The sequence below is a fragment of the Colletotrichum destructivum genome, chromosome 1, assembly GCF_034447905.1.
Source record: "Colletotrichum destructivum chromosome 1, complete sequence".
Classification (NCBI taxonomy): Eukaryota; Fungi; Ascomycota; class Sordariomycetes; order Glomerellales; family Glomerellaceae; genus Colletotrichum; species Colletotrichum destructivum.
In genome coordinates, this window is record NC_085896.1 from 1,440,139 (window position 1) to 1,464,282 (window position 24,144).

Here is a 24,144-nt window from a genome sequence, read left to right on the forward strand (position 1 = left end):
GCAGAGACGGGCTGAGCGCTACTCCAACATCACTCCCCTCACTAACGGGGGGTGAGAACTATTAGGTCTTTTCGATCTTCAGTCTGATTTGCGCCAAGTCTTAAAGCTCGAAGAAAATGATGTCTCACTGGCCACCGGTGAGCGTTGGGTAGACCGAGACAACATGGCTTGGGTAGCTAAGACAGCGGAGAATCAGTCACTGAGTACACCAGAGTCCCCCGAGAGTGTGCCATCGTGAAAGGGAGTCGCGACCGTAACCATTGAAATCCTCGAGACGATGATGTGATAACTCTCTCGTCGGCATTGCTTCAGCTACACGTAAGGAAGCAATCTGTGGGTGTACAGTCATCATACGTTGTAGCGCCTTTCGGATAGTTGGTCTCCCCACAATATCTCGAACACAGCGTCTCAACTTGGCGGCGAGAAAATGCCTTTCAATGTCTCTGTTACTTGATTTGGATTTCCTGTAGGACATGTATCGATCATCCTGTGGGTTGGGCTGCGGGTGCAACGTCAAACATCGATCTGAGACCGCTGCGGCAACACCGGTTTCCCTCCTACACTGCGGTCTTTGAATCCCAAGCTCCTGTGCGACAGAGATGCTATTTTGTGACTCGAGCAAGAACTGGAGCCCACCGACGGATAGCACCTGGGGCGGCGGTCACTCGGCGAGGCGGAATTTGTGTGACGTATCCTTCCCACCTTGCCCGACGTTAGGCATGCCAGAGCTGAGACAATCCTGTTCTACTCATGCATAGCATACCTCATATCGTGATCGACGTCTTCCATACTGGTTTGATGCTAGCCCATCATCTGAAGACTCCGGATGCCTCACGCGCAGAACTCGATTCCAATACAGTGAGAGAATAGCAACCAGTCAACGACGCTCAGTGTTCACAAAAGTTCCAAGTGTCTCTCTCAGTCCTGAACATGGCTCGCGTGTCGATCGCCTTCCTCTCCGACATCAGCTCCTCCCTGATCTCCTTGGCCCGCTTGAGCCCGATGGGGAACTCCATGTTGTCGAACACCATCTCGGCCACCTCGGCCGGCAGCGGCCCGATGCGGTTGTCCGGCGCCACGCCTTCTTTCCACCAGTCCCTCCGCTGAGGCGGAACATTCGCCGTGCTGATGACGGGCATGGCCGGGTCCACGAGGAACAGCGCCAGGATCTTGCGATGACCCGGGCGCGTCTTGTCGGCAAGCTCGAACGGCGTCACGCGGTGCTGGTAGACGTTGGGGAAGGCGAGCAAACGGTCTTCGCGCGTGAGCACGCCGCCGAGGTCCTGCATTGTTTCGTGGTACGAGCTGATCTTAAAGACGCGGCTGATGGCGTAGTGATCCTCTTGCACGTATTCCAGCTCCTCGTCGAGCGCCTCGCCGTTGGCGTTGGTGCGGAAGTCAAGGCGGCTCTCGGTGATGTTGTCGCTATCATAGTAGTACAGCGCCGTGGCGCATATGTGCTCATTGAGCTGACCCTCGATGTGCCAGGAGCCACCATCGTAAGTCGGCTTGTCTGGCGTGAGGTGGATGTTGGCGAGCTTGACGATGACCTGAATGCGGTCAGCGGCATGGAAGAAGCCGCTCTCGAGATTGACGTCCTCGGGCCGGAGGCGCATCGGTCTGTATTCAGGGACGTCGGGTTTCACGACGGGATGAGTTTCCTTAAACCAGTTCTGATCTCGTCGCCATGTGAGTGACTCGGGCCCGTCATGATCCTCATCCCAATTATCGTCATAGTTATCCATATCACGCTCGTTCTCATCCGGCTCCTGCGGTCGGTTTTCGGGGTCGCAGCATCCGGAACACCCAGCTTGACAGTCTCTTACGGCTCTGCTGCAGGGGATGCGGAGGTACTCAAAGTCTTTGTGCCATCTGTAAACAACATCCCAGAGTGGAAGGGTCTTTTCAATGACCTTCTCGATAGTGGTGTAGAGACCGGCGTGGTGCTGGGGGTGAAGGTTGTTGATGTAACTCCTGATTTTGGGCTTGCCCTCTTCGATGTCAACGTCGCACGGGAGCCACTGGAACTTGGTTGACCAGAGGCCCTTGGTGGTGCGGTGCGTTTCCCACATGGGCTCGACAAACTTCAACTCGGCCAGCGCCGGGATGGTCTGACCTGTGCCGCAGGTCTCCGTAATATTCTCAAGAGGTATGCGTTGGTCGGGAACGATGCGAGAAAGGCCGTAGACAAGTGGCCAGAGGGAAGGGTGGACCAGGTCGAGAACCTTACCGTCACTGCCAGGATGCCAGTCCTTTTCGTGCTCTTGGACGTCTTCGAGAAGGGCCACACCCTTTTTGAGCTCCTCCTTGACCTCTGGAGGAATGACATTGTCGGACTTGACGACAGCGGTGCTGACATCGAAGACGGGGACCAAGCCGGTAGCCTCATAAAGCTTGGCTTTCTCGCGGAGCTCAGCGAGGCACTATGTGAAAGTCCGTCAGCAGGGTCGGGTTTACGACCGGAAAGCTGGAGAATATACAAACCCAGTTGAACATGGCGTCGTCAAAGTGAGCATGTTCGAGGTCGACGGCGGCCCAATCGACGGCCATGACTTCAGTCTTCCACTTGGAAACGATGTCGTCGTTGAAGACCTTGACATGCCAGTTGGGCTTGTTGGTGATCTGCTCGATAAACCACAGCATCGCCAGTTCCAAGTAGGTCAGGGTCAACGCGCGCCATGTTGCTACGGCTGTGGGGAACGCGCCGGCGGGCATGTCCGCAAGGTATCTGCCGAAGCCTAGGCGGATGAGGGGCCCGATCTCGCCGTCATCCTTGAGGAAGTCAGTCATGTGATCAAAATGGAGTATCTGACGGGAGTTGAGTCTACTCACGTAGGGATGAAAAACCCCAGGCAGATTGGCCCGCTCCAGGGCTGATCGAATCGCGGCATCGGATACCTTCTTTCCGAAGTATTCCTGTACCCATTCGGCGGCACGAGGAAGCGTGGGTGTGATGTCGCCCAAGCTATGAGCCCATTTGGCGAGGGCCAGCCTTTGCGGAACGGTCAATGTTTCTGTCATGTCGAGTCGCGCTGGCAGTGCCTTGGTATGTTGTCCGTCAATTGAGCTCAGAAAGCGAGGATTCGGCCGAAGCAACATACGACGATGATGGCTGTACCAAGAGGGGATGCGCAACAGCGACGGCGACCGGGAGAACATGGGGGCTGGATTTAGGCTGCCAACGCGTCTCAGCCACGGTCTTCGCTTGAACGAAGAGTGTGATGAATGAGGTATAGTGTCTGTTGGTGGCAGTCTGGCGGAGTGAGAGACCACCAACCAACACAACGCGAGATGACCACGGGGTCACGTTGGGCGCCCAGCCGGCTCATTTAGCCATATTGGGAGGCCGGACCGACTTAATGGTTGCCAAACCCATGCTAGACACGATATTTGGGAGTGATTGGGACTGCATCGCGGTCGAGTCGAGTCGTGTACTTTGTCGTTGCGGAGACGGTTGAAGACTAAGATTCAATGATGGGAAGTGCAAGAGTTCAAGCCACTTACATGCAAGCCCCGTCCCAGCCACATGCCAGCAACCTGCTAATTCCAATAGAGTGGCTAGGACGGCTTGAGAACAGTGTCGATGACAGTGACCATGTCACTGTGGTAACTACAATGGGTTGCTTGCCTGGAGACACCGAACGTTGCAGGAGGCATGAGTGGATGATGCATCCGTGGAGAGGCAGTTAGTGTGTATGCGGCTGCTTTGCCATTCAACTCATGGGATCTCTTCCAGGACTATGTGTCCATTAAGAACGTTGAGATAATCGCAGGGTGTGTTAAAAACGCAGTGAAATTGCCAAGTGAGGCTGCGCCACGTATGGTGTTTACACTTGCTGTGTTCGTTAAGGCAGTCCCTGTAGCTTCTGGTATGTCAATCCCTTGGGGTGGGTTAAAAATGCAGTGCATAGATTTCAACGTTTCAACGCACGCTTCTTATTCGCGGACCAAACCAAGGCGGACCATTTGAGGTCTTAGGCAAGAAGGCCTGCAACAAATGCTGCCTGATTCGGCCTAAGTTGCAGTTCTACGTGACTATGCCTGAAGTCCTTGGGCAGCCTGTGCTAGTCTTAGCACGTTAATAATCCCTTGGGGTGGGTTTAAAATGCTGTGAAAAGGTGAGGCTCTTGAAAGGAGAATGGACTCAGGTACTTTGCCAAGGCGGTCCCTCTTAAGGTCGCACAGGTACACAATATGAAGAAAAACACGGTAAAAAAACACAGTATAAGTGTTATGCCCAACACTGAACACATCATAAGGTTCCTTCAGAAACTCAGTATCATGGAGGCTTCCAGGCCCATAACCGAAGCGAGAATGGACGTCCTGACAGCCCGCACGATTAGATGGATTGATAAGATAGCGGGATGGCAGAAAGGTGGATGTGAGGGTCACGATGGCCTCAGACCCTAATCTGGGTAGTCGCCCGTTCGTCAAAGATGGAGGTTGAGCCTCGGCACCAGTCAATGTTGAATTGTCGTAACTGCCAGTATGAGTGAAACGTGCCTGCTGTTTTCTCTTCCTCAAGCAAAAAGTGCCAATCGCCGCCCATCGTGTTGCAAGGTCGGCGAAACGTCTCTTACAGTTGACATTGGTGACGGAGAGTGAGAGTGTAGCGTGTGCGCCCAAATTTGATCTGATAAGGGTCGGAATCCGGGGCATCGTGCACGGTCCTTCACCCTCACCCTCAACCGGTGTGGCCCGCCCCACATCAGCCCGCCCGCGTTTGCCGAATCAAATTGAGCCGAGGTCCTTCAGAAGGGTCAGCCGAGCGGCACAGCGCCCTGTGACCACCCACTGAACCGCTGAACCGCTGAACCGGCGTCTGCCGTCGCTATTAACCGGTGGATTGGCTTCCGCCGGCTGCTGCCCGTCGACGCAACCCACCCCCGGCGCGCATGAACATGGCTAATTGAGCAGCCGTCGCAGCCGCCAGCTTTCCCATTATCCTAGCGTCGCGCGTGTTCCATTCGTTCACAAGCAAAAAAGTTTCCTGGAGGGGTGTGTAGTTGTCGTTGTTCTTTCCTCGATCACAACCTCGTCGCCAAGGCCCCGTTGAAGAGTTGCGTCACTCCCTCACAAGCTTGCGATCGCCGGGGAGAGAGAGAGAGAGAGAGAGAGAGAGAGAGAGAGAGAGAGAGAGAGAGCCCACACCTTCCAATTACCACTGCTACATTACCTTGCTTTACCTACGGATACACTCTCTCGTCCTCCGATCCTCGGGATAAACCTTTACCACCGACACCGAGGTCGAAGAATTTCCCTCTCCACAAGCTTTTTGCGAGGGTACCCTTCTCCCTTCATGTTGTTTATTGTCGCCTGTGTCTGTTTCTGATCAAACCACCGAACAGAGCCGGTCGACGATCACATCTCCTGTACACCGACAACCCGCCGCTCGCCGCTCGCCGCCCACCATGTCCACAGAAACAGCCGACCAGGCGCCCGCCGTCTCCGACCTCCCCTCCGGCGACCCCGTCCCTCCACCCGCCGTCGCCGCCGATTCCTCCTCCTCCTCCTCCAAACCGTCATCATCATCGTCGTCGTCGTCGATACCTGCGGCCCCGAAACAAAAAAAGCTTACCCTCCCCCAGATCCTCGCCGCCCTCTCCCCCGGCAATGTTGACACCTTCGTCGCCCACCTGAGCCGCTGCTTCCAGACCCCCTCGGGCATCGACACCGTCCTCCTCTTCGTCTGCTACACCTCGCGCTTCTCCGCCTCCGTCCTCGACTCCCTTGGCGCCTCCGCCCTCCGCCGCTCCGCCCGCAAGCTCGTCGCCGTCGCCTTCGCCCTGCCCCCCGACACGACCATTCTCCTCTCCAAGGCCCCGTCCGGCTCCTCCACCGCCGCCGCCTCGCTCGGCATCCGCGTCGCCGGCCACCTCCGCGCCCTCGCCACCCTCCTCAGCGAGGCCCGCACCATCATGCGCCTGTGGTCGCTGCTGCCCCTCTACCTGTGGCTGCGCCGCCTCATGACCACCCCCGCGAGGCCCGCCGCCGCCGACGCCGACGAAAAGGCCCAAGACCCATCAGCCGCGGCGCTGGACAGGGCCATCTCCTGGCTCCAGGTGACGGCGTGCCTGCTGCTGCAGTCGCTCGAGAGCTCGTCGTACCTCGCCTCCCGCGGCGTGCTGCCCATGACCCCCGCCCAGCAGGGCAAAGCGGCCCGGTGGAGCGTGCGCTTCTGGTCCGTCTTCGTTGGCAGCGAGCTGGGCCGCCTCGCCGTCGAGGCCCTACGCCGCCGGAGCGCCGTCGCCAGCGGCCGCCAGGACGTCGCCAGCGCCGAGTACAGGGAGTGGTCCGACACCTGGACGCGCACCCTCGCCCGCCAGATGTCGTGGTTCCCGCTCACCGTCCACTGGAGCATGGACAAGGGCTTCGTGCCGGAGATGGGTATCGGTCTGCTGGGCAGCATCCCAGGCATCGTGCAGATGCGCCAGTTGTGGAAGGAGACTGCTTGAGAAAGAGACAGAAAGACAGACACACACACACAGAAAGAGAGAGAGAGAGACAGAGAGAGGTGTGTGGCCGGGACATGCACTCCATACGACGACGCGAAGGGGGGGGGGAGGGGGGGGAGAGGTAGATACGAATTTTTCCATATTCCATGTTCATGATACAATAGACGTCGATACCTTCCAAGACCAAAATGCTATGCCACGGCATTGTACTGTAACCAACGCCCACCAATAAAGACCAAACTCCCAGACCGCAACACCACACACACACACACACACAGTCACACACACACGCCATCTCATCACATGGGCATGTTCTTGACCTCCTCCATGGTCCAATACCGCCGCATGTTCTCGGCCCCCAGCGTCTTGACCTCCTGGTCGAGGTGCGTCCACAGCACGCCGCCCCAGCTGTCCATCTTCTCCTTGAGCACGGCCAGCTCGAGCTCCGTCTCGCGCGATCGGCACCGGCCGAGGTACTCCTCGAAGCCGTCGAGCCCGCGGTGGATCTCCTTGTGCTGGCGCAGCAGCTCGGCGCGGCCGGCGCGGAACTCGGGCATCCGGCGCGCGAGCATGGGGAACACGTACGTCTCCTCGATGCCGTGGTGCGCCGTCAGGTGCTGCGCGAACTGCAGGCCCGTGTCGAGGAACTGCTTGAGCGTCATGTTCTGCGGGCGCCGGCCGCTCGTGGCGGCGTCGTGGAGGAGCGTCCACTGGCGGCGAAAGTGGTTGTGCTAAGGGGGGAGAGGAGAGGTACGTGTTAGTCGTCGGCTCTGTGTTCTGTCTCTCTCTATCTCTCTGTCTCTGTCTCATGACTGATCCAGGGGATGCATTCTCACAAAATATTCCATCTTTTCCGCCATCTGGTTGTAGACCTTGAACTCGGCCGGCGTCAGGGGCGGCAACTCGGGCTGGGCTGGGGCATCCTTGTCCGGGGACGAAGCCGCCGCTTGAGGCTGTTCGGCCGCGTTGGACGACATGACGCTGAACCTGCGACTGTTCGAGGGCAACAAGGGTGAAAGGTGACGGGCTGCGACAGCGCCGAATAGGCTCCGGTATGCGATGTGAAGTCGAGGTTGGGGGTTGCGATAAGCTGCGCGGCTACTCTTAGACAGTGTTCTCAGGCCAGGCCTCGCTGATCTCATGTCTTTGGGGGAAGGAAGACGAAAGGATGAGGAAGAAGACAAAGAAGACGGAAAGGTATAAATATCTGTCTCATTTTTCCATTATAGAAACGACGTGGGGATTGTTATAGTATAAGTGGTTTTTATCCTAGTTGACACCACACACACACTTCCGCGCGCGACAGAGAGAGAGAGAGCGCCCCTCCAACAACCCCAACTGCAGAGCTATGGCTTCCCTGTCGCCCGCGCGGGCGGGTGAGCTAAGCCGTTTCTAGACTGGCCACCGCTGGAAGAGGCAACAAGAGTCTGGGAAGCCTGTAAAGCCTAGGAAGTACACCGCGCGGCTGATGTTGGGTTTGACGGACCTGGGATGAACGGGCGGTTTGGTGTTGAACAAGATTTCAACCTTGTGGATTCTACTTCAGCCAGACCTGTGATTCTTCCATACTGGAGAGAATGCTGAAAATAAAATTCACGAACCGTAAAAGAAATAAAATAAAAAAGATGAAAAAATGAAATAAAGGTATCCTCCCTCACCCATCTCGTTGGCATGCCGGCCGATGCTTTGAAATTTTCCTTTCGTCGGCTTCGGATTGGTCAACTTCTCATTACTCAGATCTTTCAAATCTCACCGGCGCCACATCGCGGCTTTGTTCTGTCTCGACACGACGCGAGCCCACAAGGCACCCCGCACCTACCTACCTACCTACAGCGGCTCTGCGCGCGATTTGCATCGCATCGCATCCCGTTGTTTATCAGCGTTGCTCCGTCCCGGTTGGTCTTGGACACCCTCCGAGCCGGCACTTCGGTTTTTGCCATCATAGCTGTGCCGGGCCAGCCGGAAGTGCTTCCTCAGTTGGGCTCGCCGTTGTCTTGCACTGGAAATCCGACAACACATGCATTCCTGACATGTGAAACGGTCTAGAAGAGATGGCAGGCAATCTCTTTACTTCGCACCGGTATCCAATCCAGGTAGCGAGGAACCATGAGACAAGGATACAACTACCGTTACAACATCAGGAAAGGCACCAATTGAATAGATGCTGCTTGTTCGCAAAATCAGACTACTTGATCAAAACGCAAAAGATTAACCCGATGAGTGGCGTTACCAATCGTGGTGAGGATTTGAGCCTCACGCGGGGGTCGAACCCGCAACCTTGAGATTAAGAGTCTCACGCTCTACCGATTGAGCTAGCAAGGCGGGTTATTGGGTGGATCCGAAGACCTGATGTTGAACACCACGGTGATCGCACAATTCAAAGAGGGTGGTTGCAAGTCAGCGGAGGAACCTTGGAGATCCAGGATGGAGCCTGTGATGTTGGTGGCCGTTACGGAGACTGGAGGCTGGCTGACGGTCGCGAGGTTGCGTGGGGTCTTGTCTAGATTGCGCGAGGGAGGCATCCAGGGTTGAGACATGCACATGTCTGTCAGGTCAGTCAGCATGATCTTCCCCATGAGGCCCAAAACCACACAACCCTCGCTCATTTCCTTCTCTACGAACACAAGAAATCACCCACTACAAAAACATAAGTGGCGGCTTATCTGCCCATGGTCAAGTTTCGTTGGGGAAGAAACGCATGCTCCCAAGGTTGTCTCGGCGAGCCGGTCAATCGAAGCCCTCTTCTCGGTTTCGGCACTCACTGTATTCCCCTCCGCCAGAGATCGCCAAAACAGACACGGAAAACATCACCGTCACGCACACTGTGAACCAACGGCGGCCGCTAAATCGTGACATTCGTACACACTCGGCATCATGGACAAGTCGTAACTCTATCAGCTTCTATTCCCTGAAGCTACAAACACCTAACCAGCCAAGGCTCTTATCTCTCCTGAACCCCGCGGCCGGTATTTTGAGATTAAGCAACCAACCCTAATGCAGAAACAAGCGTGAAAACCCCGGACCGTTGCTCGTCCGTCCATTCCTCCTCGTCTTCTTCTTCCTCTGCCTCCTTCTTCCTCTCTTAACCCCGGACCGCCGCACCCAGCGCGCCGCCCGTGAACTGGGTTCCTCCCGCCTGCCGTTGGGGGTTGCCGCCCGTCCGCGCGCCGCCGCGGTTGCCGCCTCTCGCGCCGCCGCGTCCTCCGCGGCCGCCGCGACCGCCCTGTCTCTCGAACGCGTTGGCCGAGCCCTGCGTGCGCTGCTCCAGTGTCCGCTCGTTGGTCTCGATGAGCGCGCTGGCCTTGTCTGAGAGCGTGAGAGCGAGGCTCTGCAGGCGGCTGAGCTCGACGCCCTTGCGGAAGATGACGGTCGACGTGACCTGGTCCAGCGACGCCGCGAGCTCCTCGTGGCTGATCATCTTGCTGACGATGGCGAGCACCTTGCTGGCGTCCAACTCGAACATGTTGCTGAGCGTCTCCACGGCGAGCGTGTCGTAGAAGGGCGCGTACGTGAAGAGGTACGTCCGCAGGCCCTCCTCCTGAATCTGCTTCGAGAGCATCGTCTTGATGTCCTCCGTGTTGGGCATGAGGTCCCAGATCTTGATGCTGTGGATGAAGGTGGTCGACTTCTTCCACTCGCCCGCCGCCAGGGCCTTGGAAGCCTGCATGACGTGGTCTCTTGTGTTCTCGGGCGGGCCCGTGAAGATCTGGCGCTCGTGGTACTCGAGCATGCGGCGGTACGTCTTGCTGATGACGCGCTTCTTGACGTCGGGCGACGAGCCCGTCTGCGCCAACAGCGGAATCTCGAGGAGCATGCTGCACGTCAGGTACACGCACTCGAGGAGCTCGAGGTTAATGTGCATGTGGAAGGGGAGCTGGCGTTGCTTCTCCAGCTTCTCCTGCTCGGGCGACACCTGGCTGTACCGCTGGATCATGACGCCCTGGGCGAGCAGCTCCTTCTGGCGACCGCTGCCGCAGATCTCCTGCAGGGTGTTCTGAGCGTCGTAGACAAGACCCTGGCGGAAAGCGCAGAGGCCGACCTGGACGAGGGTGCGGTTGTAGAGGATCTGGGAGAGGACGTCGAAGTTGGGGATGTTCTCTTGCAAGTGAGACATGAGCATCATGTCACGAGCCTTGTAGTACTCGTCGTGCAGGGCAAGGAAGTAGACCTGGCAGAGCATGGCGCGGGCGCGGAGAATGCCCTCGGCGTTGATGAAGAGGTAGTTGCAGAGGACGTTGACGAGGTTGCCGGCATCCTGGGCCTGGTCGCGGGGGGTGATGACAGACTCGATGCTGGACGAGACGTTCTTCCAGCAGTTGTCCTCGAGGATCTTGACGACCTGGGCAGGCTGCACAAACAGTTAGCAAAGAGACATCCCCACCACTAACGCGCCATGTGGACACTACTACTGACCTTGAAGTAAACGTGCTCGAGGCGACGGGTGACGATGCGGTTAATGCTCTCCTGGGGGATCTCGAGCTCGGCGTCCTTGCGGAGGTACTCGTAGTAGAGCATGCCGCGGAAGACGGTGTTGTAGAGGGCACCCTCGTCCGTGAGGCGGTCGATGTACTCGGAGGTGTGCGGGTCGATGTTTTGGAGCGAGCGGGTAAGCTCGTCGTCCAGACGCTCGACGTAGGAAACAATGCTTCCGGGGACCTTGATGTACTTCTGGTCCTTCTCCAGCGCGGGGGGCTTCTCGTCGTCGTCCCACTCCTCGGCGTTCTCAACGACAATGTAGTCCTTGTTCTGCTCGAGTACCTCGAGGAGCTGGTTGAGCTCCTTCTCGGCGGCCTTCCAGTGCTCGACAGGCATGTAGGACGCACCGCCGGAGCCGAGGTCGAAGCGGGTGGAGACGAGCGTGAGGAGGACGCGGATCTTCTGGTAGGGGGTGTTGGAAATCTCGTTGAGCTTCTCCATGATCTTGATCTGCTCCTGCTTGTCCGTGTTCTTCTTTCCACGGGTCTCCATGATGCTGCGCAGGTGCTTGAAGATGCTCTCGGGGGTGAACTGCAGCGTCCGGCCGCCCTTTCCGACGGTGGCGAAGCCCTCGTCGTCGTCTTCGGCGGCCACCTCGACCGGCTCGTGGTAGCGGTCCGACTTCTTGGGCTTGGGGGCGACCTTCTCCTCCTCCTCCTCGGACTCCATGAAGCCATCGTTGTTCGCGCGGTAGGCCTCGACCTGGGACTGGTAGTCCTTGACGATCTTCTTAATCTTCTGCTTCACGGCGTTCAATCCACGGGCAGCGGTCGCGTTCATCTTCTTGGGCGTGACCTTCTGCTTGGCGACGGCCTCGTTCATGTAGTCCTCGAGCTCGGCAATCGTCTTGACGTAGACCTTGGGGGTCTTGGCGCCGTCCTGGAGTTTCGAGACCTGGCGGTTAAGCTTGTCGAACTCTGGGTGGTTGGGTGTGTCAGCGCACATGGTGGGTATCCCGCGGCATCACGGCGCATCTTACCTGTGGAGATGGAGGCCCAGTCACCAATCTTTTGGCCGTTCTCGATGAGCTTGATGGTCGCCTCGAGTTCCTCAATGCGCTTGTCCTTGGCACTCTTGACCTTTACCCGCTCCTCGTCCTCGGAGTCTTCGCTCTCTGACGAGGCATCGCGAAGGAAACGCGAGGCACCGGCCTTCTTTCCACCTTCGCTGTCGTCGGAGTCGGAGTCGGAGTCGTCCTCATCCTCCTCCTCGGAATCCTCCTCCTGCTCCTCCTTCTCCTCCTCCTCCTCCTCCTCGGAGTAGAGCTCCTCCTCGTCGGAAGACGAGTCGGTGGAGCTGTCGTCTCCGCCACGGAAAAATCGAGACATGTTGGCGATCGCTTTCGGTTCGTACAGACGGACGGTTTGGCTGATGCGACTGGGAAGCGCGGGGTCGACGGCAGTTGTGTTCTGTCGTCGGGTCGGACTTGTCACGGCGGGCTTGAGGGGCTCTTTGAATTGTGCAAGAAATTTCAATTTGGTGGGGGATTTTTTTGTGGTTAGCGAGGACAGCTGGGATCGGCTGGCGGAGCGATATGCAGCTGGCAGTGGGGTATCAAGTCACAGGTGCCAGTGGTGACAATGAGTGTGACTGCAGGCTTTGACTCGGTGGGGGGGGGTTGGAGCCAGGTGGCAAGGTGGCAGACTCAGCTTCTGTTGTATCCCTGTATGCTCGACTCACCACCGACTCACCACCGACTCACCACTAACTACCTACCTACAGCAATCTTGTGCCTTGAGTGACTCAGCTCCACTGTCGTGAGCCACATCCTTTCCCCCTCCCAAGCAGCTTCCCGCCGAAATTTCAGTAGCACCGCCATTCCAGCAAGCTCGCGCCACCACGTGATCACGATTCCCCCCGAAGTGGCCTAGCGCGAATTGCTCTTGTTCCTTCCAGGACAGAGAGCTGCATACCCAAAAATTTCGATGGCGCGGCGAGGCTTGTTGTCGATGAACTCATCAAACACCGCCTAATACCACCAACACCATTATCGCGACTTTGGTCATCGCTGTGAACTTTTGCGGGACCAGTCGACCATTTCGTCCCTGTTTCTTTTTCTTCTCATCTGCACGCAGCGTCAGGTCGACATCGAATACCGACCAGAATTGCGCTGCGCCTTTCAATCACGATTTTCGCGTCTTGAAAGTCGCGCCTGCGACTCCTCGACTTGACGACTTTTCCCACGCCCGCGAAACGAGTCCATCATCGAGTCGAGATGTCGTTCCCTCCACCTCCTCCCCCCGGATGGGGCCCGCCGCCGCCGCCTCCTCCTCCTCCGTCATCTTCCCTCCCTCCTCCGCCTGCTGCACCAGCTCCCCCGCCGCCAGGTTATCGCCCCCCTACCGATCCCCAAATCGCCAAGTTCGCCCAAAAGAAGAAGGAATGGCTTCGCAGTCAGCGCAACCGATTTGGCGAGAAACGCAAGGGTGGCTTTGTCGAGACGCAAAAGGCCGACATGCCTCCGGAGCATCTGCGCAAGATTGTCAAGGATATCGGTGATGTGTCGCAAAAGAAATACACCAGCGATAAGCGCAGCTACCTGGGTGCGTTGAAGTTTATGCCCCATGCTGTCATGAAGCTTCTCGAGAATATGCCCATGCCCTGGGAGTCCGATCGAAAGGTCAAGGTGCTGTATCATGTCAACGGTTGCTTGACGTTGGTCAATGAGATCCCGAGAGTCATCGAGCCTGTCTTCTTCGCGCAGTGGGCGATGATGTGGACCTTCATGAGGAAGGAAAAGGCCGACAGACGTCTCTTCAAGCGCATGCGATTCCCTCCATTTGACGACGAGGAGCCGCCCTTGTCATGGTCCGAGAATATAGAAGACGTCGAACCCCTCGAACCCATCCAGATGGAACTCAACGAGGAGGAGGATGCCGCTGTGTACGACTGGTTCTACGACCACAGGCCGCTCCTGGATACCCCCCATGTGAATGGCGATAGCTATCGATCATGGAACCTCAATCTTCAGCAAATGGCCACGCTCTTCAGATTGAGTCGGCCTCTTATTTCCGATGTCGTGGACAAGAACTATTTCTACCTCTTCGACCTTAAGAGCTTCCTCACTGGAAAGGCCCTGAACGTCGCGCTACCCGGTGGGCCCAGATTCGAGCCTCTGTACAAGGACATCGACCCGAATGACGAGGATTTTGGCGAGTTCAACGCCATTGACCGAATCATATTCCGCAACCCCATCCGCACCGAGTTCCGCGTGGCTTATCCCTATCTTTACAACTCTCTTCCGCGAAGCGTTCACCTGGCGTGGCACTCACATCCCCAGGTTGTGTTCGAAAGATCAGACAACCCCGATCTACCCGCTTTCCACTTCGATCGGAGAATCCATCCCATTTCTTCGCGTGCAGTGGCGCCAAAGAATCTTACAGTGAGCCACGAGGACGAGCTGTTTGGCCCCGGCAACAACGAAGAGCCAGAGGATGAAGCGTTCGAGCTTCCTGCCGACTTCGAGCCGTTCCTCGCGGACGAGGACCTGACCAACGAGGACACGGCGTCGGCGATTGAGCTGTGGTGGGCTCCGTTCCCGTTCGACCGGCGATCAGGTCGCATGGTGCGGGCTCAAGATGTTCCCCTCATCAAGCAGTGGTATCTCGAGCACCCTCCTTCCGACAAGCCGCCTGTCAAGGTTCGCGTCTCGTACCAAAAGCTGCTCAAGAACTTCGTCTTAAATGAGCTCCACAAGAAGAAGCCCAAGTCGCAACAAAGTCAGAATCTGATGCGCAACCTCAAGCAGACCAAGTTCTTCCAGCAGACTGAGATCGACTGGGTGGAAGCAGGTCTTCAGGTTTGCAGACAAGGTTTCAACATGTTGAACCTCCTCATCCACCGCAAGAACCTCACCTATCTTCATCTCGATTACAACTTCAACCTGAAGCCCGTCAAGACTCTGACCACCAAGGAGCGAAAGAAGTCTCGTTTCGGAAACGCGTTCCATCTGATGCGCGAAATCCTGCGTTTGACGAAGTTGATTGTGGATGCTCAGGTGCAGTACCGTCTGGGCAACATCGACGCCTTCCAGCTCGCTGACGGTATTCTATACGCCTTCAACCACGTTGGCCAGCTTACCGGTATGTACCGTTACAAGTACAAGCTCATGCACCAGATCCGTTCTTGCAAGGATTTGAAGCACTTGATCTACTACCGCTTCAACTCAGCGCCGGTCGGCAAGGGTCCCGGTTGTGGTTTCTGGGCTCCCGCGTGGCGAGTCTGGCTTTTTTTCATGAGAGGTATCATCCCTCTCCTCGAGAGATGGCTCGGCAACCTTCTGTCCCGTCAGTTCGAGGGTCGTCACAGCAAGGGCGTTGCAAAGACCGTCACGAAGCAGCGCGTCGAGTCTCATTTCGATCTCGAGTTGCGTGCGTCCGTCATGGCTGACCTGATGGACATGATGCCCGAGGGCATCAAACAAAACAAGGTCAACACCGTGCTCCAGCACCTGTCCGAGGCGTGGAGGTGCTGGAAGAGCAACATCCCCTGGAAGGTGCCCGGTCTGCCCGCACCGATCGAGAACATCATTTTGCGTTACGTCAAAGCCAAGGCTGACTGGTGGATCTCGGTCGCGCACTACAACCGTGAGCGTATCCGCCGCGGTGCCACTGTTGACAAGACGGTTGCGAAGAAGAACGTCGGTCGTCTGACTCGACTTTGGCTGAAGGCCGAGCAGGAGAGACAGCACAACCACATGAAGGACGGCCCGTACGTTTCTTCCGAGGAGGCTGTCGCAATCTACACGACCACGGTCCACTGGCTGGAGTCTCGCAAGTTCTCCCCTATTCCTTTCCCCTCTGTATCCTACAAGCATGACACCAAGATTCTCATTCTTGCGTTGGAACGGTTGCGAGAGGCATACTCCGTCAAGGGCCGCCTCAACCAGAGTCAGCGCGAAGAGCTGGCTTTGATCGAGCAAGCCTACGATAGCCCCGGTACCACGTTGGAGCGTATCAAGCGCTTCTTGCTCACGCAGCGCGCCTTCAAGGAAGTCGGTATCGACATGAACGACAACTACAGCACCATCAACCCTGTTTACGACATTGAGCCCATCGAGAAGATTAGCGATGCTTACCTCGATCAATACCTGTGGTACCAGGCCGACCAGCGTCACCTCTTCCCCGCGTGGATCAAGCCCTCCGATTCTGAGGTCCCGCCACTTCTCACATACAAGTGGGCACAGGGTATCAACAACCTGGACAAGGTCTGGGAGACTGAGAATGGAGAGTGTAACGTCATGATCGAGACGGAACTGTCCAAGGTCTACGAGAAAATCGAGTTGACCCTGCTCAACTCGCTTCTTCGGCTGATCATGGACCACAACCTTGCAGATTACATCACGGCCAAGAACAACGTGCAGTTGACATACAAGGACATGAACCACGTCAACAGCTACGGTATGATTCGTGGCTTACAATTCTCTGCGTTCGTCTTCCAGTACTACGGCCTTGTCCTCGACCTGCTTCTTCTCGGCCCTCAACGGGCCAGCGAGATCGCGGGTCCCCCTCAAAGCCCCAACGACTTCCTCCAGTTCCGAGACAAGGAGACCGAGACCAGGCATCCCATTCGTCTGTACACTCGTTACATTGACAAGATTTGGGTCTTTTTGCGGTTCACTGCGGACGAGTCCCGAGATCTCATCCAGCGTTTCTTGACGGAACAGCCCGACCCCAACTTTGAGAATGTCATTGGATACAAGAGCAAGAAGTGCTGGCCGCGTGACTCTCGTATGCGTCTCATGAGACACGATGTCAACCTTGGCCGAGCAGTCTTTTGGGATCTCAAGAACAGACTTCCCCGTTCCATCACAACCATCGAATGGGACGACAGCTTTGCCAGCGTCTACAGCCGCGACAACCCCAACCTGCTCTTCTCCATGTGCGGTTTTGAGGTCCGCATTCTGCCCAAGTGCAGGAACCAAAACGACGACTTCTCGGTCAAGGACAGCGTCTGGTCCTTGGTTGATAACACTACCAAGGAAAGGACTGCTCACGCGTTCCTTCAAGTGACGGAGGAGGACATTCAGAAGTTCAACAATCGCATTCGTCAGATTCTTATGTCGTCCGGATCAACCACATTCACCAAGATCGCCAACAAGTGGAACACGGCTTTGATTGCGCTCTTCACCTACTACCGTGAAGCGGCAGTGTCGACCGTCAGTTTGCTGGACACGATTGTCAAGTGCGAGACGAAGATTCAGACAAGAGTCAAGATCGGATTGAACTCCAAGATGCCGTCCCGTTTCCCGCCGGCCGTCTTCTACACCCCCAAGGAACTGGGAGGCCTTGGCATGATTTCCGGCTCGCACATCTTGATCCCCGCCAGTGACAAGCGGTGGTCCAAGCAGACTGACACCGGCGTCACGCACTACCGTGCGGGTATGACGCACGACGAAGAGACACTCATCCCCAACATCTTCCGTTACATCATCCCATGGGAGGCGGAATTCATCGATTCTCAGCGCGTCTGGACGGAATACTCACAGAAGCGCATGGAAGCCAACCAGCAGAACCGTCGCTTGACCCTGGAGGACCTTGAGGACAGCTGGGACCGCGGTCTGCCCCGTATCAACACCCTCTTCCAGAAGGACAGAAGCACCTTAAGTTTCGACAAGGGATTCCGCGCCCGGGCTGAATTCAAGATCTATCAGCTCATGAAGAACAACCCGTTCTGGTGGACTAGCCAGCGACACGACGGAAAGTTGTGGAACCTCAACGCGTACCGCACTGATGTGATTCAGGCTCTAGGTGGTGTTGAAACCATCCTCGAGCACACCCTGTTCAAGGCAACCGGATTCCCGTCTTGGGAAGGCTTGTTCTGGGAAAAGGCGTCCGGTTTCGAGTGCGTTGACCCTTCTTCACTGATAAATATATGCTAACAGTTGATTTTTAGAGAATCCATGAAGTTCAAGAAGTTGACGAACGCCCAACGATCCGGTTTGAACCAAATCCCCAACCGCCGCTTCACCCTCTGGTGGTCTCCTACCATCAACAGAGCCAACGTCTACGTCGGTTTCCAGGTCCAGCTCGATCTTACCGGTATTTTCTTGCACGGCAAGATTCCCACGCTCAAGATCTCGCTCATCCAGATCTTCCGTGCCCATTTGTGGCAGAAGATTCACGAATCCGTGGTCATGGACTTGTGCCAGGTCTTTGACCAGGAGCTTGAGTCCCTCGGCATCGAGACTGTTCAGAAGGAGACGATCCATCCCAGAAAGTCATACAAGATGAACAGTTCTTGCGCCGATATTCTGCTCTTCGCTAGCCACAAGTGGAACGTCACCCGACCTTCGCTACTGTTCGACACCAAGGACGTCATCGAGCCAACCACAACCAACAAGTTCTGGATCGATGTTCAATTGAGATACGGTGATTACGACTCTCACGACATTGAGAGATACACCCGTGCAAAGTACCTCGACTACACCACCGACAGCGCGAGTATCTACCCCTCGGCAACTGGTCTCATGATCGGTATCGATCTGGCTTACAACCTCTACTCGGCGTACGGCATGTACTTCCCTGGCCTGAAGGTTCTCGTTCAGCAGGCCATGGCCAAGATTATGAAGGCCAACCCTGCGCTGTACGTCTTGAGAGAGCGTATTCGCAAGGGTCTGCAGCTGTACGCTTCCGAGAGCAACCAGGAGTTCTTGAACTCTCAGAACTACTCTGAGCTCTTCAGCAACCAGACGCAGCTGTTCATTGACGACACCAACGTCTACCGTGTAACCATCCACAAGACGTTTGAAGGCAACTTGACAACTAAGCCCATCAACGGTGCCATCTTCATCTTCAACCCCAGGACCGGTCAGCTATTCTTGAAGATCATTCACACTAGCGTCTGGGCCGGCCAGAAGCGTCTTGGACAGTTGGCCAAGTGGAAGACGGCTGAGGAAGTGGCAGCGCTCATCCGCTCTCTGCCTGTGGAAGAACAACCGAAGCAGCTCATCGTCACCCGCAAGGGTCTTTTGGATCCTCTAGAAGTCCATCTGCTTGATTTCCCCAACATCTCCATTCGAGCCTCTGAGCTGCAGCTGCCTTTCCAGGCCGCCATGAAGGTCGAGAAGCTTGGAGACATGATTCTCCGCGCTACCGAGCCGCAGATGGTTCTCTTCAACCTTTATGACGAATGGCTCAAGAGCATCTCGTCATACACGGCCTTCTCGCGTCTGGTTCTCATCCTGCGTGCCCTGCACGTCAACCCGGACAAGACGAAGCTCATCCTCCGCCCAGACAAGACAGTCATCACTCAGGACCATCACATCTGGCCGACGCTCTCGGACGAGGACTGGATCAAGGTCGAAACGCAACTGCGCGATCTCATCCTCAACGACTATGGCAAGAAGAACAATGTCAATGTGTCAAGTCTGACGACCAGCGAAGTCCGCGACATTATCCTTGGTATGGAGATTTCCGCGCCGTCCATGCAGCGCCAGCAGGCCGCCGAGATCGAGAAGCAACAGCAAGAGCAGCAGCAGTTGACGGCGGTTACGACCAAGACACAGAACGTGCACGGGGAGGAGATCATCGTCACGACGACGTCGCAGTTCGAGCAGCAGACGTTCGCCTCCAAGACGGAATGGCGCACCCGCGCCATCGCCACGTCGAACCTTCGCACCAAGGCCAACAACATCTACGTGTCGTCCGTCGACACGGATCTCGACGACGTCACCTACGTCATGCCCAACAACATCCTCAAGCGCTTCATCACCATCTCAGACCTCCGCGTCCAGGTCGCCGGATACCTGTACGGCTCCTCGGCACCGGACAACGACCAGGTCAAGGAGATCAAGTGCATCGTCATGATCCCGCAAATCGGCGGCCTGCGCAACGTGCAGCTGCCGCACCAGCTCCCGCAGCACGAGTTCCTCGAGGGCATGGAGCCGCTCGGCGTCATCCACACGGCCTCGGGCTCGGAGCTGCCGTACATGTCAGCCGCCGACGTGACGGAGCACGCGCGCCTCCTCGACGCGCACCAGGCGTGGGACAAGCACAACACAGTGACGGTCAACGTGGCCTTCACGCCCGGCAGCGTGTCCCTGTCGGCCTGGGGCCTCACGCCGCAGGGCTACAAGTGGGGTGCAGAGAACAAGGACACGCAGAGCGACCAGCCGCAGGGATTCACGACGTCCATGGGCGAGAAGCGCAAACTGCTCCTCAGCCCTCGGTTCCGCGGCTTCTTCCTTGTGCCTGAGAACAACATGTGGAACTACAGCTTCATGGGCTCGGCCTTTGCCGGCATGGAGAAGAAGCCCATCCACGTCAAGCTGGACACCCCGCTGTCCTTCTACAGCGACCAGCACCGCCCCGTGCACTTCCACAGTTTCGCCGAGCTTGAGGACATCTGGGTCGATCGCACCGACAACTTCGCCTAAGGCCGTCGTCCATCTACTTGCACGTGGCGCGCACAGGTGGTGGTGGTTGGGTTCCGGGGAATTAGAGTTTTCTCTTCTCTTCCCAGGGCCTCGCCTGCGTGAAGTCGTCGGTCTGGCCGACATGACGGCCGAGAAAAAAAACAAAACAGGCAAACACGGGTGTCGATCAACGAGAAACCCTAACACATTGTGCAACCAGTACTTTGGACTTGTTGGGGGACGGATAGTGAGAGGGACACGATTTCTGCATAGTGAAGTGTTTTATCTAACGAGTGGAAGAGGGGAGACGCGCGGAGGGATCTGTGTGATTAGGCAACCGGCGTTTGAAAGGTTTTTGGGAAGCCCGGACTCTGGACCCAACTGTACTATTCTTTTATTCTATGTCTTCTTCCTGTCTGAGTATTTGCAAAATGGAATGGGGAGTTTCCCACTCCATACAGACCGACCCATGTGGCATCCGTCTGGCCTGTCGCCAAAGTGAAGAATGACGAAGAATGACTTATCGCGCTGTCGAGGTGAACCATGGCCGCGTCTCGATGAATGTCGCGAGTAGGTAATAATAGTACAATCACGCCACGCGAGTAGCAAGGCGACATGGATGAGTCGAGAGTGGAGGAGGGGGGGAGGGGGCGGCGCTGATCCGGCTCCTCTGTTCTGTCCATGGCTGTTTTTCTGATAACTGCGATCTGCCTCTCGTCGCTACTAGCGCCGCTGGCTCCCTCGCCATCACTCGTAGTCGCTCCGAGAACTCGGGACAGGAACCGGGGCCAAGGAAAGGGTACGACAAGACGCACGACAGCAAATATCTGACAACCCGGCTTGGCCTTCGCGTCCCCTCGACGCAGAAGAGCAACTGCGCCTCAACGGGCCCTCCGTCATATGCGGTTCCAAGGTTTGCGAATGGCGTCAAAATTGGCGCGGCGGCGTGGTATGTCCATGAATAGAAACGTCCGCCAACGCGTTCAGAGACTTCCATGCAGCTGCTCATCTTGGAGACGCAGAACACGCCACCCGGTAGGGTGGGGGGTGTTCCAGGGCTTACTCTTCCCTCGCGTGCATATGCGGGCGGGATTGGCATGCAGGTACAGTTTTTGGCGGGCTGCCGTGAGGAATCACCATCATCATTAAAGGCCCATCCTGTGGACGCCAAGGTCCATGGAGGGAAGGGGTGAACCTGCGAGCGCGTGACAATGAGCATCTGACGCCTTTTCCGTGGCTTGCGCAGGCCCACACTGTTCGTTCTTTGGGTGGTGGCCTTCTACTATGCCGTGCGCCGGTCCTCCGTCGACGGGCCTTACCGCTGGGAAACTTGTCGTCTTCATGCGCATTCTTCGGACGACTTTGACTACAACAGGCAAGGCGGCGGGAAGGCCGTTGAAGATGGAGGGTAATCTAATCGCTGATTCAGCGGGGTAAGATGGTCCGGGCAAATTTGGAGATTTCATGCATTAATGCGCCAGGGTCGGGTTAAGAAAGGGACCCCCTCCCCTTTCCCCCCCCCCCCCCCCTTTGTCTTGGGTGGCCAATTTTGCTCCGCCAGTGCCAGATGATGGGTGCTGGTGCGATAGAACCATCGTCCGCTGATCTGGGGCGGGCTAGCTGCCCTGTGAATATTGAAGCTGGGGATTCGTCAGTGCAGACGGACATGGTAAAGAAAAAGGACCATGTCCGATATGGCGGCAACGAAGGGCTACTATTGGCATGGGGGACGACCGCGTTTCCGTCCTCTCTCGGGCCTTTTCGTCTGTGTCCTGAAAATTGCAGCCTGGGAACGAAACGTCATCGCGATGCAGTATCCTGGAAGATGGGAGATGGATGATGGAGGGGGGTGTCAGCATGAGCTTAAGGTGCGGCTGACAATGGCGAATTGATGCCGTATTGCGTTTCTTTTGGCCCAGGGCACCGGGAATGGGGGCGCGTCCTGGCGTCCTCGTTGGACGAACAAGGGTTCAGGAAAAGCAAAGTGCGACAAGGAGCGGACATTTTCGGTCGTGGAGATGTGGCTGCTTTGGGGGCCTAAAGCGACGATCGAGGCTTCTCGGTGCCGCACGCCGGCAGACGACGCAGAATGAGCCACATGGCGGCGCATGAAGTCGTCGAAATGACCTTTGGATCAACCCCCGTCGGCCGAGGGGGGAGGGGCCGCACTCGATCGGGCGACTTTTAGGTCTCTCCACTTTAGCAACGTAGGGACGAACTATTGAGGCTGGGGGGGAGGTGGCACGGTGGAAGGGAGGTAGCTCGGAGATGGGTTCTGGTTTCGGGGTTTGATTCTGGTCTCCAAAGCTCTGCGTTTGGTTGAGGACGCAAGAGACGTATCGGCAGTTCCGTAAGAGATGGGTTGGCGCTGGCAGTTCTCTTGGCTGTGCTCGTTGGCGTGTCGGCGATTTCGGAAGCCTGGAAGCTGCCTTGAGATTCAGTCGCCCCGGCGCGGGTGCCGAAAAGCAGGCAAGCAAGGTGGCTCGAAGTAAATCAAACGTCTTCGTAGAGGGTGCTGTCGCGGATCTCAGGAGACGTTCGGAATCGACCTGCCGACGCCAACTCGCGACACGTTTGCCTGATTAACCTTTGACTGTTACGGGCAGGCTGGCATGTCTGGACCGCCGAAGACGCAAGCAAACATTGACCAGGTCTTCGACGCAATCAAGGTTGGCCTCTTGTTTAGCACAGAAACCAACCGAGTTTAGTGTGAGCTGTGACAGGCTTGGGGACCCTTACAACGGCGGACGTCTCCCAAACCACGGGGGCGTCAAGAGAGGCGAGCCGTCGACGCGAGTGGGGGAGAGGGGGGGCCGCAGGACTGAAGTGACTACCGTCCCGGAAGCGTTGGGAGATCCGGGGCGTGCAAAATACAGGCGGCCCTGTAGTAAGGGACCGATGGGCTCCCTCCTCGTGGACATGAAAGTATCTGTAATTGCGCGATGATTAGGACATGCGGGGGTTGTTGTAGACGACTCCTGCTGTTGAATCTGAATGAGGTGTCTACTATCGAGCGGATGACCAATCCTCCAAGCGTGAGAAACGCTATCAAGCTTGGGTCATAAGCGATACAGACCCATGAAGCCTCGCTGGCTAGGCGGGGCAGGGGCACCGCTGTGCCATGGACGAACTCTTTTTGATCGTATGATAGATACTCCGTATCTGAAGCGCGGTATACTTTTTTTTCGGCTCAAGTCCAGGGGACATGTCCCTCAGGTGCCGTCAGGTACAGGTGCCTTCAGGTAAGACCAAGATAAAGTCGCCGGGTTCCCTGGTTTGGAACAGCAACGTTTGTGCAGGCCTTGCTGTAGGGCCGGCTGTCATCCGGTATACATCGTACATCGTAGACCGACAGACAGTCTGGGCTTGGGATTGAGGAATAAAGGTTTGCGGCATGTTCGAGGACCTAGGATGGGGTAAGGAGGATGATCCCAGAGGCGTGTCAGAGAGAGTGTGAAAAGGATGCGGTAAACGCGCGAAGCAACCCGAAGGCGAGGGCACAAAGCGGCGGCATCTTCATGGGGGATCGTGGTTCGGGAAGTGGAACTGAGCGCAACAACCCATGCGAGAAGAAGAAGAGGAAGGCCGACAGTGGGTAGAGATGCCAGCCGCCGCAAAGGGAGCCAAATTCGCCATTGCTTTCGCGGGGCCGAGCTACCGAGACGCGAGCCATGCGATGCACGCGCAATGTCAGTCAGGCCGGCATGCTGTAAGGGGTCGGATGCAGGCTGCTGCTGGCGTGGTTGCGTCTTGGGAGGTTGAGGTCGCAGTATCTGTCTGTACCTATACTTTTGCGTGGAGATGGTGTTTTGGAAGAAGTCAATCTGTCTCGACGCGGGGTGCAACAAGAACGAGAGC

The 24,144-nt window shown here is 56.8% G+C and overlaps 6 protein-coding genes across 6 annotated transcripts; 2 read left to right on the plus strand and 4 right to left on the minus strand.

The window, feature by feature from the left end:
* Positions 1–343: 343 nt before the first annotated feature.
* CDEST_00447 (uncharacterized protein) lies at positions 344–3,241 on the minus strand. The gene is made up of 3 exons (XM_062916606.1): positions 2,833–3,241; positions 2,485–2,772; positions 344–2,423 (listed from the first exon to the last, which is right to left on the minus strand). Exons 1-3 carry the CDS (start codon positions 3,157–3,159, stop codon positions 888–890), a joined length of 2,151 nt encoding a protein of 716 aa, XP_062772657.1. The 5' UTR covers positions 3,160–3,241; the 3' UTR covers positions 344–887.
* Positions 3,242–4,399: 1,158 nt separating this feature from the next.
* CDEST_00448 (uncharacterized protein) lies at positions 4,400–4,549 on the minus strand (the record flags this gene model as incomplete). The annotated part of the gene is made up of 1 exon (XM_062916607.1): positions 4,400–4,549. The coding sequence occupies one exon, from the start codon at positions 4,547–4,549 to the stop codon at positions 4,400–4,402; it is 150 nt and encodes a 49-aa protein (XP_062772658.1).
* Positions 4,550–4,887: 338 nt separating this feature from the next.
* Positions 4,888–6,456, plus strand: CDEST_00449 (uncharacterized protein). Its single transcript, XM_062916608.1, has 2 exons — positions 4,888–5,283; positions 5,349–6,456. Exon 2 carries the CDS (start codon positions 5,412–5,414, stop codon positions 6,453–6,455), a length of 1,044 nt encoding a protein of 347 aa, XP_062772659.1. The 5' UTR covers positions 4,888–5,283; positions 5,349–5,411; the 3' UTR covers position 6,456.
* A 1-nt stretch (position 6,457) lies between these two features.
* On the minus strand, positions 6,458–7,810 carry CDEST_00450 (Putative hemerythrin). Its single transcript, XM_062916609.1, has 2 exons — positions 7,292–7,810; positions 6,458–7,186 (listed from the first exon to the last, which is right to left on the minus strand). Exons 1-2 carry the CDS (start codon positions 7,595–7,597, stop codon positions 6,755–6,757), a joined length of 738 nt encoding a protein of 245 aa, XP_062772660.1. The 5' UTR covers positions 7,598–7,810; the 3' UTR covers positions 6,458–6,754.
* A 1,726-nt stretch (positions 7,811–9,536) lies between these two features.
* On the minus strand, positions 9,537–12,699 carry CDEST_00451 (Putative proteasome component (PCI) domain, eukaryotic translation initiation factor 3 subunit C; the record flags this gene model as incomplete). Its single annotated transcript, XM_062916610.1, has 4 exons — positions 9,537–10,803; positions 10,869–11,848; positions 11,911–12,381; positions 12,648–12,699. 4 exons carry the CDS (start codon positions 12,697–12,699, stop codon positions 9,538–9,540), a joined length of 2,769 nt encoding a protein of 922 aa, XP_062772661.1. The 3' UTR covers position 9,537.
* Positions 12,700–12,869: 170 nt separating this feature from the next.
* On the plus strand, positions 12,870–20,741 carry CDEST_00452 (Putative ribonuclease H-like superfamily, PRO8NT domain, PROCN domain, PROCT domain, MPN). Its single transcript, XM_062916611.1, has 2 exons — positions 12,870–17,774; positions 17,826–20,741. The coding sequence occupies exons 1-2, from the start codon at positions 13,147–13,149 to the stop codon at positions 20,305–20,307; spliced, it is 7,110 nt and encodes a 2,369-aa protein (XP_062772662.1). The 5' UTR covers positions 12,870–13,146; the 3' UTR covers positions 20,308–20,741.
* Positions 20,742–24,144: the final 3,403 nt, after the last annotated feature.

What these genes read in the sequence shown, in the direction of transcription:
- CDEST_00447 (XM_062916606.1), bottom strand. Translation starts at nt 3,159, where the DNA reads ATGTTCTCCCGGTCGCCGTCGCTGTTGCGCATCCCCTCTTGGTACAGC. An exon ending in CTGGGGTTTTTCATCCCTAC is followed by an intron (nt 2,773 to 2,832) that starts GTGAGTAGACTC and finishes GACTTCCTCAAG; the next exon opens with GATGACGGCGAGATCGGGCC. An exon ending in ACGACGCCATGTTCAACTGG is followed by an intron (nt 2,424 to 2,484) that starts GTTTGTATATTC and finishes ACTTTCACATAG; the next exon opens with TGCCTCGCTGAGCTCCGCGA.
- CDEST_00450 (XM_062916609.1), bottom strand. Translation starts at nt 7,597, where the DNA reads ATGAGATCAGCGAGGCCTGGCCTGAGAACACTGTCTAAGAGTAGCCGC. An exon ending in CGGAAAAGATGGAATATTTT is followed by an intron (nt 7,187 to 7,291) that starts GTGAGAATGCAT and finishes CTCCCCCCTTAG; the next exon opens with CACAACCACTTTCGCCGCCA.
- CDEST_00452 (XM_062916611.1), top strand. Translation starts at nt 13,147, where the DNA reads ATGTCGTTCCCTCCACCTCCTCCCCCCGGATGGGGCCCGCCGCCGCCG. An exon ending in GAAAAGGCGTCCGGTTTCGA is followed by an intron (nt 17,775 to 17,825) that starts GTGCGTTGACCC and finishes GTTGATTTTTAG; the next exon opens with AGAATCCATGAAGTTCAAGA.
- CDEST_00449 (XM_062916608.1), top strand. Translation starts at nt 5,412, where the DNA reads ATGTCCACAGAAACAGCCGACCAGGCGCCCGCCGTCTCCGACCTCCCC.